General features: G+C 41.4%; 1 protein-coding gene across 4 annotated transcripts in view; it reads right to left on the bottom strand.

The window, feature by feature from the left end:
- dennd5b (DENN domain containing 5B) overlaps nt 1-15940 on the bottom strand; it is a 130363-nt gene that overhangs the window by 47595 nt on the left and 66828 nt on the right. For all 4 annotated transcript variants that reach the window (XM_062981105.1, XM_062981107.1, XM_062981108.1 and 1 more), the window contains 3 exons: nt 11017-11126; nt 7528-8194; nt 2790-2977 (listed from right to left, as the gene is read on the bottom strand). In XM_062981105.1, coding sequence (XP_062837175.1) covers nt 2790-2977; nt 7528-8194; nt 11017-11126 — 965 coding nt within the window. The remainder of the gene's footprint in view (nt 1-2789; nt 2978-7527; nt 8195-11016; nt 11127-15940) is intronic.

The following is a 15940-nucleotide window of genomic DNA, read 5'->3' as shown; positions in this document are numbered from 1 at the left end:
GTTGGCTGCTTTGCGGGGAGGGGAGTTGGAGAAAATGAATTAACAAAGTTGAGTTTGTAAGAAAATTGATCACTTTCACTCCCCAAAATAATGAAGTCTGCTAACAGTTGCATTTACTTGTTTGGTTGGTTGCATACCACAAGTGAAAAGGTGTGCTTTTCACCTTAAGAACAGACAAGCATCTCAAACTCTAAGGCTCACCTGGAGCATTGCAACACACCAAAATACTTGGGAGTTACCCTGGACCGTGCTCTGACTTACAAGAAGCACTGCCTGACTATCAAGCAAAAAGTAAGTGCTACAAATAATATCATACAAAACTGACTGGAACAACCTGGGGATCACAACCAGATACAGTGAAGACATCTGCCCTTGCCCTTGCACTTTGGTACTCTGCTGCTGAATATGCACACCCAGTGTGGAACACATCTCATTATGTTAAACAGTGGATGTGGCTCTTAATGAGACATGCCACATTAACACAGGATGTCTATGCCCTACACCGCTGGAGAAATTATACTGTTTAGCCAGTATCTCAATACCTGACACCTACCAGGAAGTAGCAGTCAACAATGTAAGGACCAAGGAAGTGACATCTCTGACCCATCCCCTGTTCGGATATCAGCCAGCAAAGCCTTAAATCAAGAAATAGCTTTCTAAGATCTACAGAGATACTTTAAGGAGCACCTCAGCAAGCGAGAGTCCAAAAGTGGCAGGCTAAAACCCAGAATCTCAAGCAGTGGCTGATACCAGATGAGAAACTTCCATCTGGGCACACAGAAGACTGGGCGACTTGGAAGGCACTGAACAGACTGCGCTCTGGCACCAAGAGATGCAGAGCTATTCTTAAGAAATGGGGCTGCAAAGTGGAGTCCACGACATGTGAGTGTGGAGAAGAGCAAACTGCAGACCACCTACTACAATGCAGTCTGAGCTCTGGCACATGCACAATGGAGGACCTTCTTACAGCGACACCAGAGGCATTCCAAATGGCCAACTCCAAGGAGGCAGCTTACAACATAAACGCAACCACTGAAAACCCATTGAATAACTAATTGAAAACCATGTTAACTCTAAAAATGTGACATTTAATTGCATTTTCAACAACATTTCAGAAGAAAAATTCAATAATTTAACATAATTAAGTGAAAGAAAGAAGGAAAGCAGTGCCATTTTATTCTCCTGGATACCATAGAGTGATCCAGATTATGTTAACACTGGAAGGAAATGGAAGGAGCTTAAAAATCCACAGGGATTTTAAAAAAATAACATTGGTCTTAGATTTTCACAAATGATTTCAGCCCTGACAGAGATAATGAATCAATAATTTATTTATTTATTTATTGCAACATTTATATCCCGCCCTTCTCACCCGAGAGGGGACTCAGGGCGGCTTAAAATAAACACACATATAAAAATTATACAATACACTATAAATCAGATTAAAAATTATTAACTTACATCAACATTCATAAAAACATTCTAAAATACAAATGGACATGTTCAAGTTCAAAAAGACTGGGTCTTTTCTGTCTGCTTAGTGTAGACAAGACCATAGTTCTTTACAAAATGTGAATATTTAATATGGAGATGTTCCTATAGTGTGGGAACAGATAGTGTTTAGATGGCTACTTCTATATCTCTTTTGCAAGTGAAGAACTCATATGCATAACTTGGAGCTTGGGAAGGCAGATATTGTAGCACTAATGATAGAAAGATGTTTGTAGTATAAGCTTTTCACCAGTCTTTCTCATCAGATGCATGGAGGGAAGTAGTTATGGACAGATATTTATATCAGGAAGACATACAATTATGCAAAGAAAACCCTGTGATTGTGATGTCATCTGAATCAGCGGCAAACCTTGCCTATAATTAGTATAACATCAGTATAAACAAACCAAAACCCATTGTGTGATGTCACTTTTTTTAAAAAAAAACAACAACAACATAGTTGGGATTATCCACATTCCAGATTCATGTGCAATGGTAAATTATGTTTAACTGAAAAGCAGACAGTTCTAAACTCCAAATATGTGTAAGGCAATTGTCACCCGTCTGTCTTGCAGCAAAAACAGACGTTTGACTCAATATTCTTTATCCTCAACCTAATGCTCACCAAATGTTCTGAATGACGACTATCACTGGACTCAAATCCCAATATTCCTGACCACTGGCCATGCCGAATGGGGCACTGAACTGAAGTATAACACATTTGGAGGGTTATATTTACCCTGAGTAAATCAGCATCTGTTAAATTTACAGTGATTCAATGGATCTATTCTGATTTAACTAATATTGAATTTAGGCTGCAACCCCCCTCTGATACAACTTTGGAACAGAGGGAAAAGGTGGATATGCTAAAAGAACAAGTTTTAACTTTTACTATTCAATCCTCTTTCCCATACCTCTGCTTTACTCTATACTGAGGTCTTGTCAAGAGCAGATCTTGGAAATAGCACATTTTGTATCTACAACTTTCAGAATTTCCTAGTCAGCTTAGCTGAGAACTTACATTTTTGGCCTACAACTCTAAAATATTGGGTGCAATAATTCTCAAAAGGTACATTTCTAACTTCCAGCCTAAGGAAATTTCAGTATAAACAAAGAACCCAAATATAGAGTAAACAGGATACCCAAAGGTCAAGGAACACCATCCCACAACACACATGCAAATACAGACATATGATAGCAACCAATGAAAATGTTGAGCTCATGGCAAGTTATATAAACAAAAACATCCTTGACTTTGGGAGCCCAAATTTTATACAGCACAGAGCATCATGGCTCACCTCTTGGGGAAGTTCAAGTTTGGAACGGTCTGTTCCTTCCTTGGATTGCAGACCCATCAAGTAAGGTACAGGAGCATCAAGGAAATGCAGGAGAGAGGCAGGGAGAATAGGGACATATACGTGTTGCCACTGAAATGGGAAGAGCAGCGTGGTGATCCCCTCTGCGACCGTCATCAGGCGCTGGTAGTCTAAAAGGAGAAGTCCAACACAGAATTACTTTTAAAAACCCCATTACTTTTGAAACTCCCTGAATATTTCAGCATCAGACAGATGGCAAATGCAGAGCAATTCGTATACCACATAGGACACTTCTGATATAGCCATTCATTGGCCGGATTTAATGTGTAGAGCAAGTTCACTGCCTGTTTGAAATGAATTAAAATATTAGCTCTAGGCCCACAGCGCTAAGAAAGCTATGAAATTTTAACTAGATGCATACATCCAGCTATGATACAAAATTTAAAAAGGGAATTTAAGATAAATAACAGAAATGCTCAGAGAACCGCAAAACATAATTATGTGCATTGCTTTGTCAAATCGCCAGAGGAACAGCAATATGCAGATGGGATGAGAAGGCACGGGCAGAGAGGAAGAACTGCTGTCATATCTTTTTTTGCTCATAATTGCTCATTAGGCTGAATTTTCAGCTCACGAATTAGCAAGTTCCAGGTTCTAAGCCAGACTGCAAATCTCCTTTCAGACAAAATGGAAATTAGATACATCAGCCCTCTCAAGCTAGTGCCCTCCAGATGTGCTGTCTGGTGCTTATTTTAACTTTGCTTTCAAAATTGTGTATTATAGCATGATGGCTCGAGAAGAAGGGATTTGTGGCCCAATGTATCAGGATTAGAAATTGGGAAAATGTGAAGTACACTGATATAAGACATCTCCCAGGACAGATGTTTAACAATTCCATTGACATATTCACAGAAAAACTGTCATTTTGTTCCTGGATTAGTTTATTTTTATTAGGGAATGGTTTGTGAAATAATTGAGCTACATATTTCATTCTTTTGTTGTTCACAATTATTGTAAAAACGCAAGTTCAGCTGCTCACCAAACCATCCTTTAATATTCAGATATGCAAAGTATTAAAAATGATTTTATTCATTGAAGATTTTTCCAAAAAGTCTTTTTCATTTGAAAAAAACCTATGAGCCTGAAAATAGTAACTAGCAGCTACACATTGAAAAAGGGCAATTCAGCAAAAACAGCCCAAACACCTCTATATAGTATACAACACACTATGTTAATCAAAACTAACAGACTTTCCCTTTCCCTGCAGTGGAGGCATGCACATCGTAAAAATATAATTGACCGCCTCCCAAGTGCATGATCTGTTTTTATACCACATCTATCTCAGAGCATTCAGCACAGGAAAAAAAAAATTTGCGTCCAGGCCACAATTAAACAACCGCATGGCCAGAGAGAGAAGGTGGTCACTGGCAATCCAATTCCTCGCTTCCTGCTGGAACAAGGCATTTTTCCCAACAATGATAACTGCAAGAGGAAGACATGCACTCCTAGCAAGAGTATAACCAAGAGGCAATTTGATTATCACGTCCATTTGAGACACATGGGCATTAATAATGTAACTACAGTTTTAATTTTCTTCATTGCCAATAGACAGGGCTGTAATTCATCCCCTCTCTCACGCGTAAGAGAGATCAGATTTCACTGTTCAAAAACAAATCTGGCTACAAAGAGAGACCTGTTGTTCAAAACAAGAAAACAAAGGTTATGATGCCAGAACAGGATTTCCAGTCACTTCAGGTTTCTATTTTCCAGGGATCCAGAGGTGGCAAATATGAACCAAGGCCTTGCTCACATGATTTAAACTCATCTCTTCACATACACCTCAATGGATGACTACAGCCACAGACTCAAAAATGGAGAGAAGAATTAAACTTCCCCAATCCTGCTATGACAGGAGACGCAAATTAGTCCGTTTGTTCCAGAAAGACATCCCATTCCTCTCTGATATCAGGAGATGGCAAGAACATTGCTTTTCTCTGAAAAGCCCATACTCCTCTGAAAAGTAAACCTACCAGGTCCTTGCCCTATCGGCCTCTGTTTTCTAAAGAGCAGGGGTTAATGGAACAATCAACCTCTGGGGTATTCAAATTTTGCAAATACCTTTTAATTCTACTATTCAGAGCCAACATTATTCTTTTTTCAATATCATGGAGGGAGATTTGTCCCCACTTCAGCGGTGAGAATCCTGCTGGAGTCACAAATGTAGCTTAGAAACGTAGCTATACTTTGGGTTGCTGAGTTTGGCTGTGTTCCAGAAGCATTTTCTCCTGACACATTTTTGCACACATCTATGGCAGGCATTCTCAGAGGTTCAACAACACAGTGGCTGTACGTTTTTTTTGATGTTGTGGAATGGGTGTATTCAGTTCATTTACATTAAAGCAAAACTTTACAGGGGCAGCCTAAATCCTATTACTGAATTTGAGTACCCCCATTGAATCACTCATATTTGTCTATCTATTGAATCACCATTGACCAGTGGATTCAGCAGGTCACTTCTAGTTGAAACTAATCAAGAGAACTCCACCCATGGAATTCTACATTCTTTAATTTCCTTCATGTTTATAAGTCTCACTCAGTGCACTTTTGCCCAGTTCATTTTATGATTTTATCGCTGCGTTTCAACTTGTGTTTAACAAATGTTTGTGACTTTATTTTATGCCTTTTAATTTTCATTGCATGTTTCTTGGTATTTGATATTATTGTATGTACGTTTTATATTTGTAAGCCGCCCCGAGTCCCCCTGGGGAGATGTAGGCGGGGTATAAAATAAAATAATTATTATATTATTATCTTGGTGTGTATCTACATATCAGGGTCTTCCGTACACCACTTTATTCACTGAGATTGCAGAAGAGCTACCATGAAACCCCCATTGAACAATAGGACAATTGGCAGAAATACTGGCAGATACTCATTGGTACGTGTTGGTATCCAGCATAAGAGTGGTGTACTACAATTGTCATGTAATTACATGGTATAGATCTAGAATGCATAGTACAACGTAGAATCTCTGTTTTCAAAATAATAATATATATTAACTTGGATTTGGCTCCAGGGCCCCTGTAAAGTCCATGGATGCGCAAAACCAAATATATACAATGGTACAGTAAAATGGTGTCCCTTGTATAAAACACTGGATTTTTTTTGTATTTTCAAGCTGTGAATAGCTGAATTAGTAGATGCAGAATCTGTGGATAAGAAAGTCTATCTATCTATCTATCTATCTATCTATCTATCTATCTATCTATCTATCTATCTGGTCCTCCATATCTAAGGATTCTGCACCCACTGATTCAACCAAGTACATCTCAAAAATATTCGGGGAGAGGGGGGAATCCAAAAGACAAACCTTAATTTGGAATATTATATAAAGGATCCCATTTTACGGTGCCATTGTGTATAATGGAGCATGAGCACCCACAGTTTTTGGTATTATGGGGACTCTGGAACCAAACCACAATGGCTACCAAAGGTCGACTGCATCTTGCCTTTGTAACCTGTTCTGAAAGGTTTTAAGACTTTTTAAAAATTAAATGAGTAAACATGCCCACAAATTGAGAAAGGCTTTAAATAGCTAGGCAAGGAAAACTCATATTCCTCTTTCAATTGCATGCAGACATACATCCAGAACATATTTCCTAGTTTCTGCAGAACTGACAATTTTAATTCACTTCTCTCCAGCACCAATCTTGTGGCCGGAGCAGTTTCTTACTTATCCTCAGAAAGCTGCATTAATGTCAGAACAGGGTTATTTTGAAACCATTTAAATATACCCAAACGCCATATCCAAATTCATAACACTATCCCTGGAATAAGGAAATGGTATTTATTCAATTTAAAGTAAAAACTTTCACAGAACAGCTGAGAAATTCAAATATAGAACTCAGTTTAGATTCTTAGGGAATTGCTTTTAAAAGTCAGTCCAGAACATCTTTAGGAAGCTATTCAAAATGTGTTAAAAACATTGGAGGATAAAGTCTTCAGCTTAGTTATTTGAAGAAGTTATTACCCAAAATAGAAATAAAACTTTTCCCTGCTATATTCCTGAAAGCTGTAATTTCCTGTGGGAAGTCAGGAAGGTAGTGCTTCTGTATCTGTATCTTTAACTTGTTTTCGAAACTAAAATTGTAACCAACTTGTAACATCATTATCTGCCTGCTCTTCTGCCATTACCTCTCTCTTCCTCTTCAAACAATACACCCTTTTAGAAACAAAACATATATCTTCCGTTTATTCAATCTTAGTAAAGAAAGAACAGTAAAGGATGAATATAGGAAGAGAGAGAGAAGGTAATGGCAGAAGAGTAGGCAGATAATGATGTAGGCCTTAGAGGCATCCACACTGTAGAATTAATCCAGTTTGACACCACTTTAATTACCATGGATCTATGCCTTCTCTGTCAAAGAGTGATGGTTCCTCACCAAAGTACAAGTACCTGGATTTTATAACACTGAACCACAGCAACTGATGTTGTGTAATAAGCATGAATAACTGAAGGAGTATGCATTTAGTTATTATTCAATTTATATCCCACTTTTCTTCCAGGCAGGGATTCATAGTGGTTATATCTTCAGAAGAATTTTTTTCTTTACTTATGGTCCTATAATAACTCCAACACTACTTTTTGTAGATCCATTCCTACTTTTTGCAGGGCAGAGAATAATCAACAATTTGACCATCTTAGAACTTGTTTGCTTACCTTGAGAATAAAGAAGGATCTGCATTTCTAGGAGAACACATGTAAACACCTGGACGAGGTTCTCCAAGCCCAGCAGTTCAAAGGTCTCCCGGAGAGCGTAGTCAAAGAGTGGGAGCTCATTGGGGCCAGGCCTCTGGCAAATGATGGGCTCGTATACCCCGTAGAATTTCAGCGACCTTCCTGGGGGCGGAAGGGGCACTTCATAGAGGATGTTGTGGATGTAGCTCTCCAGAGGTAAAGGCGGGGGTTGCTGACATGTGACGGCCTTATAAAGCTGGATGAGGAATTTCTTGCAGGCTTGCATGAAAGGCAAGGGAGTAATGAGGCAAACACATTTGGAGACATAGAGCGTATCCCTGTTGATGTCATACGAGTTGTAGCGTTGCATCTTGGCCAACGACGTGGCATCTCCTTCGTCCAGACTGCTGGCCAGGGAGTCCATGCTACACGAAGACGAGGCACAGACGCTGTTGCATTGCTCAGCATTGTGCATTTGATACAGAGTTTGCATGGCTGTGCAAATTTGCTTGCTTGTGACCTCCTCGAAAAAGGTAAGCACAAACCCGTATGTGCGGGAGCCATCTTCCCGGGTAATAATAAATGAGTGGAACTGGGGGTCTCTATTATCAGTCTGAGTCCTGAAGGAAAGCCCTTTGGGCATACACAGCTGCAGAAAGAAGCAGGGAGAAAGCAATGCAAACACATCAGTGGACATTCCCATTTCACTTAGGATAATCCACTAGAACACCTTTTGCACAAGACCTGATGAAAATAACTGGGAATATAAAGCAAGTGTATAATTCCCATATGGGTTAAAAGAATTTTCAAAAAAGATTCCCTAGGCAGACTGTGCTTACTGTGATTATTAAAAAGAAACAAGGAAGGAGGTGGGCAAAACCATCTTATTAAGCCATTTAATTAAAATCTGCACTCTTAAAAACTGAATCCCCCAGCCTCAGGCACATAAAGACATTGCCTCAATGGTATATTTTTATCAGGCCAACAGAAAGACTTTGTGCAATTATACTGTTTACCACTCTTCATAAATTCATGTATAACATCATGCATTAGCTGTAACTATCTCAGTAAATAAGATAACAAAAAGCTATTTCCTTGAGAAGTAAAGTGGATCGGACATTTTAAAAAGAAAGCAGAGTGAACTAATAAAGAGCTATTCTTCAGCTATTTAAATATTAGTGCTACATGCCTTTATAATCAGTAAAGTTCTTCCTATGTTCTAAATATCATTAAGCAGCAGCAACAATATCCAAATTACTTATTAAATCTGTCAGAAGAAGAGCAACTATTTCCTGCAATTAGCCTTGAACAACCCCCACTGGTCTATCTATATACAGATTTTTAAAGACATATTCTGGAATGCTGATGAGATATTTTATGCATGTTCTATATAAATATTTCTAGGTATTAATTAAAAAAGAAGAAACTGTAATGAAAATTATGCACAACTCAGATCTGTCACTTCTCATGCACTCATTGCTCAGTATACAGATAACACTGAAATTCCCTATGGAGAGATTTCTGTAAATCATTTATGGCTTTTTAAATCCTTTCTTCCTTAAAGCCCAGGGTGCCTCTTGTTTCAGTTCCATTGAAACTCGTATGTTACCTTAAATATTAAGAGTAATCATGCTATACTAAATGTTTTTTATTTCTGCTGCTGTTTTAAAAAAGAACTTAAATCATTTGCAGAGAAAAGGTTCCAGAAATCCTATACCTTATCATCAGCCTTGCTAACAATAATCTGAATTGGCTATTCTTCCTTTTGCAGATGTTGTGCCTCTTTTTGAGATGATGATGAACAGAGATCAACTGAGAGTATTTGGGAAAGGGACCAGCATAGGAGCAAGCTGAAGATACCTGATGCTTAGTCAAAACAGCCCAGCCTCCTTGGTCAGCAATCAGATGCCATAGAAAAGTCAGAATCAACATCCGATACTTCTCCATAATGGAGAAAGTGAGGATTGCAGGTCACATGAGTGCCTCAAAAATTCAAAAAGGCCTCTAGTCATCCCAAAGCCTTCCAACTCTATATATTTACTTTTCTAATATTTTCGTTCCCAAATAACAGAAAGTGACAGAACAACATTTCTGGTCACCATTTTGAAGAAGAAAAGGAGGGGACCAAGGTATTTTGTTGCTCTGAAGAAAGTCAGTCTGCTGAAAAAGTAGGGCTGGGAATTAGAACCCTGACTCCCACGTAGTTACCTACATCTGTTGTAATGGAAAATGCCCTTGCCAGCTCCAAAACATGTAATGAATTTTAACTGTTGACATGCCTCATTTAACAAAGTCTCTGACAAAGAAACTCCTTTTTACAAAGTAGGCTTATGCCTTCTGACTAGAAGAATTTTCTTAGCAGCAGCAGCAGCATTGAATGAGCAGATTACTGCAATGCACTCTACATGGGGCTGCCCTTGAAGACAGCTCAGAAACTGCAGCTAGTGCAAAGAGCAGCAACAAGGTTGTTGACTGGAGCTAATTATAAGAAACACACCACCCACCTATTAAAGTAGCTCAACTAGCTGCTTATATGTTTCCAGGCCCATGTATAGATTATTACCTACAAATCCCTAAATGGTTCAGGTCCAGTCTATTTATGAACCCCCTTATGAACCTGTTCGAGCATTAAGATCTGCCAGGGAGACCCTCCTCATGGTCCCACCTCCACCACAAGCACGGTTGGTGGGGACGAGGGAGAGGGCCTTCTCAGTTGTGGCCACCTGGCTCTGGAACGCCTCTGCAGGGAGATTAGGCAAGCTTCCATGCTCTCAACTTTTCGGAAGGAATTGAAAACCTGGCTGTTTAAACAGGCCTTTGACAATGGTTAAAAGGGGTTGGAAAAACAGAGACAATGGTTAATACAATAGCTAATGGCCCGAGGACTGAAATGGGATGATAAAATGGGACTTTTGATATTGGTTTGCAGATGCACATCTGCATTAAACAATGCAATAAAGCATTGGAACCAAACCTCAGTGGAAGCCAAGGAATAGAAACCTTGGAAAACAGAAGGCAAAATCTTAGGAGGGCTGCAGGCAGATGTTTAGGGAAATAACTGCTAAAAGAGAGGGTAATCAAGAAGAAGACTATGTACAAATTAAAGACAAACTAAGGCTGAAAAAAGGCATAAATTAAACAAACCAACCTTGCACTGCAAGCAGCTAAACACAAATGACAGATTTAGGCTGTTTTCTTTCACTTACAAAACACATCAGATCAAATGAAGAGCCGACTTTCTTTTACACAGTCATAACTATCACCACTGGTAAAAGATATGATTCATCAACAATAGTCAACAAATAGCATCTGGAGAAAAAGTGTTTTCAAAGTAACTTGCAAAGGAATAGTGAGTAAGCTTTAGAAATGAAACCGAAAACTGTATAACTAAGAAGTAATACTATATGAGAATTTATGCTACATGTGGAGAGAGGAGGAGACAAAATAAGGAATAATCTAATTTTTACATACCATATTGACTGCATCTTGATCAAACGGATTCCATTCAATGTTCTGAGGGTAATGAGCCAAGACTTTTGACTTGAAAGTTCTTCTTAAGGGGCTCTGATCAAAGTTTTCTCCTGAAAGACAAGAAAAAGCAAGAAAATGACAACTGACTGAAGGGAAGGCTAGAGGAAAGGACTCTTGCATTTATATTTAGCCAGCTTCTTTTTTTAAAAAAGGAAAGAACTACTAAGTGAACACACAAAAGCTCCCTAACCAAGGGGTGCAACTACAGGGAAGATAATGAATGTACTGCCCGCACCCAAATATCCCCACCAAATAATTTCCTTCCTCCCTTCCTCCGACCTTCCTGCCACAGCCACACCTCTGATGCAACCCAATCCAATCCTTTACTAGGATTTATAATTTGTGGCATTTTTGGCCTCTAAAAACTATACCAATAGGACTGATGGGTCTCTTCTACAAGAAGGGATCCAACATCATGAGTTATGCTCAAGATCAAAGTTTCAAGAGCCTCCAGCTAAGGCACACACAGGGAATGACATAGAGCATCACTTCTAATCCCAATCTTAGAGGCAAAAAGATCAAATGGAAAAGGGCGGCATATTGAATGGTACAAGGCCTGTGATGTCTGTATGAAGAAGTGGTTCTGAAGATCTTCCTGCCATCACATTTGTGTATTCAAGAAAGAGGCTGGAGGAAAGCTCCAGCAGACACAACACATTATAGTCTCAGAGTTTTGAAAAGTTATTTTTGGAGACTTCTCCTCCCCAAATCCCCCAGCTACTGGAAATAACTTTTCCAAGCTTTGATCAAGGCATGTCTAAAAGGCTTTGCCTGGATTCATCCAGGGGGAATATTCATTTCTTTGAGCAGAGATAGGAATCGCGCGGCCTTCCTGATGCTCAAGTGCAAACTCCCAGAATTCTTCACCATTAACTAAGCTAGCAAGGGATACAGGAAGCGTTAGTTCAATAATATCTGGAGGGCTGCACAGTTCCAAGCTCCAGTCTAGATAATATTCTGAACTCCTGCAAGAATCGAAATAGACCTAAGGTGAAATGTGTCTTTGCATTTGTCAGGCAGGGCAAAATACAAATGTGAAAATAAGGCTCACTGTAAGTAGAAAAGTGGGGAAGGTGAATAAGTCATTGCTTTATTGCAGATGATGGGACAATCCCTCTTTTGAAGCTGATAATTGCCCTGGTGCTAAGAAGGGATTTCTTCCCAAACCAAATAGAATATTAAAGGCAGGCTTTTCCTCAAGAAGGGGGAAAGAATGCAGTCTCCATTTCATGCTAGCGAGGATAGCAATAATTAACTCATTCCAGCAAAAGATATTTGCATTTATTTATTTCCAAAACTATGTGTTAAATGTTGCAGCATCACATTCAGGTTGGCTCAGAGTTTGGCAGTGTCACTGCCGCTTTCTTGCTCAGATGACTGCATTTAGGAGCAGACAACGCGTGGAGAAGAGCAAGAAGGGGGTGGGTCAGTGGATTGGTCTTCCCATAGACCTTCCCACAACTGCTCTGAGTTGAATGAAAGCTCTTCTAGTACTGAACTAGGGCCCAGTATGTCAAGGACAGAACGCCACAAGATTCAAAGTAACAGAGTTTATTAGATTACAGAACTCAAAAACGCCCGTAAAAACACAAGGGCCAGGCAGTTTTTGCCTTTAGGAGCAAAAAGGGACAAAAGTAAATGTTCAAAAGATAAACCGGATTAAACCGGAGTTTAATCCGGGTAAAAACAAACTGCTTGCTTCAGCCTAGGTATTAACAGAACGAAAGCCAAGGAACAAAAGATACAAAGAATGCAACTAATTGGCAGCAGATTCCTCTCTGCTGCCAGCACTGTGCTTAGAGTAACTTGCGTCGCTCCCACACACACACAGTAGACAGGATCTCCAACACGAGCAATTCAGCCAAGGATTGTAGAAGTAGAGTAGACCAGTTCCGTTCCGTAAATCAAAGCCAGAAGCAGACGTTTGTAGTTTTTCCAAGTCCAAGAAGGGGGGAAGACAAGCCGTGGTCAGTTCAGTCCGGGTTCTCAAAGCAGGAGATGGCGTCCGTCAGAAAGACGACGGAAGGTCAAGCTAATAAGAGTAAGCACAGGTTTGCACAAACAAATGCCCACACAATCCCTCCCGCCGTCTGACCCTGGATTTCAATCAACTTACGTCACAGCACAGGAAAGCACACAAGTCTTCAGGGAAGCGTCCCACACACACACGGATCCCAAGCGTTTGCCCAGATTACCTTGCCCGACGCAATTTGCAATTGCTCCCAAGCCCCATTTTATGCCAGTTACAAATCTTCATCACTGTCAGCTGTCCTCCTTAACCCGGGCGTTTCCTCATCACTTTCCTCGTCAGAGCTGGAACACCTCTGACTACGCCCAACAGCATCTCCAGCTGTGGATCCCGTCCCATCCCTCCAGCTAAGCCATGGGTCTAATCCTGAAGGTCCCCATTCATCTTCTGTCCCATCATGGCCAGTGGCCCCCAATTCCTCCCTTACCCGAGTCCAATCCATCTCATCCTCCTCTGAGCTAACCAGCCCTTCCTCCATTCTCTCCGTGAACCCTTCGAAAGACTCTTCGTCAGAGGGTGCTGCAAATATGTCTCGCAGTCTTTTTCTCTCTCGCTCCTCGAGAGTATCCGACTCTCGAGGAGTCTTACGCCCACGCCTGTCAGAAACAGAGCCACGAGGCTCAATCATAACACTATCCCCTCTCACAAAGGCCTCCTCCCCCGATGGCGGAGAAGTGGCAGTGATACCCTCCGCTATAGCACCACGACGACTAGAGGTATCAAGTTTCAACAGCGAACGATGAAAGACTGGATGGACCTTTAAACTAGACGGTAAACGCAAACGAAACGCAACAGAAGAAATCTTTTTAACGATAGGAAAGGGACCCAAATACCGAGGCGCAAACTTTCCCCCAGCCTGTTTAATATGTTTGGAAGATAACCACACCAAATCCCCTTCTTCCAACTCCTCCCCTGCCTGCCTGTGGCGGTCAGCCTGAGTCTTCTGCGTTGCCTTAGCTTCCAGCAGTAAGCGACGGGCAACATCATGCAATGCAGCCATTTCCGTAGAGCGGTACACAGGGTCCGAAGAGACCACATTGGTCGACGGCGCCACACCTCCCCGTGGGTGAAAACCATAAGTTAGCTCAAACGGCGTATGCTGACTAGATGTGTGCACCGCATTGTTGTAAGCAAATTCCGCCACCGGTAGCCACTTCACCCAAGCCGTGGGTTGATCTAAACAAAAACAACGCAGATATTGCTCTAAGAGCCCATTAACCCGTTCCGACTGTCCATCCGTTTGCGGATGAAAGGCTGAAGAAACGTTTAACTTAGTCCCCAAGCACTCATGGAAATGTTTCCAAAAGCGTGACACAAATTGCGGAGCCCTATCTGAAATAATCACCTCGGGTGCTCCGTGCAAACGATAGATGTGCTTAGTAAATAGTAAGGCCAACGTAGGGGCCGCCGGAATGGTTGAACAAGGAATAAAATGAGCCAGTTTACTAAATAAATCCACCACCACCCAAATACAAGTATAACCCCCAGACTTAGGCAAATCTGAAATGAAATCCATGGAAATGATTTGCCATGGCCTGTCCGGAACAGGTAAAGACGACAACAACCCTCTAGGGCGCCCAACAGGCGTCTTACTCTGCTGGCAAACGGCGCAGCTGTCACAAAAGCGCAGAATGTCTTGCCGCATCTTTGGCCACCAATAGCTCCTGGTAATGAGCTGCACGGTCTTGAATCTGCCAAAGTGCCCAGCCATGGGTTCGTCATGGTGGGCTCTAATCACCTCCAACCTGAGGGCCCCCACTGGTACGTAGACCTGCCCCCTGCGTACCAATACTCCGTCTTGATCTTGTAGATGCGGCAGTATGGTACGATTACCTGCTGAGAGCAGCATCAGTTGCTCCTGTGTCCACACATCATCCCTCTGAGCCTCAAGGATCTGGTCATGTAACCCGAGCTCATTATCTACAACACACAGAGAGGCAGTAGGCAAGATGGTCTGACATACAACCTGCTCATTGGTCTTAAACTCCGGCTTGCGGGATAAAGCATCGGCCCGCAAGTTTGCCTTCCCCTCTACGAACTGCACCTTGAAGTTAAACCTGGAGAAAAACAAAGCCCATCGGATTTGACGCTGGTTTAACTTCTTTGCTGTTTGCAAGTGCTCTAAATTCTTGTGATCAGATCTGACCACGATCTGGTGCCGTGCCCCTTCAAGCCAGTGCCGCCACACCTCAAACGCCACCTTAATCGCCAACAACTCCTTCTCCCATATGGTATAGTTCTGCTCGAAGGGTGTTAGTTGCCGCGAGTAAAATCCACAGGGACGCAAGGTCCCTGAGGAATCTTTCTGAGACAATACAGCCCCCAACGCGTAGCTAGAAGCGTCCGCTTCTACCACGAACGGTTTGTCAACATCAGGATGGGTTAGTATGTTGTCTGATTGAAAACTAGACTTAAGTTGTAGAAACGCCTCGTGAGCTTCCCGCCCCCACACAAATGGCTGTTTCTTGCGCAGAAGCTGCGTCAAAGGTACCGTGAGCTTTGCAAAATTCGGAATAAACTCCCGGTAGTAATTAGCAAAACCTAAGAACCTTTGTACATCCTTCTTAGTTTTCAGCTCCTGCCATGAGTTGACGGCGTCAACCTTATGTGGGTCCATTTTAAGTTCCCTACCTGACACTACATGACCTAGGAACTCCACTTCAGGCACATGAAAGACGCATTTGGAAGCCTTGGCGAAAAGCCCATTAGCCCGCAGTCGGTGCAGAACCTGCTTGACATGTTGACGATGTTCTTTCTCGTCCTTAGAAAAAATCAAGATATCATCCAAATAAATCACTAAAAATTGGTCAATTAGGTCCCTGAACACATCGTTCA

This window comes from Anolis carolinensis, chromosome 5 (genome assembly GCF_035594765.1).
Source record: "Anolis carolinensis isolate JA03-04 chromosome 5, rAnoCar3.1.pri, whole genome shotgun sequence".
NCBI classification, from domain to species: domain Eukaryota; kingdom Metazoa; phylum Chordata; class Lepidosauria; order Squamata; family Dactyloidae; genus Anolis; species Anolis carolinensis.
The sequence above is the reverse complement of the archived record's forward strand: the minus strand, read 5'-3'. Positions and strand labels throughout refer to the sequence as shown.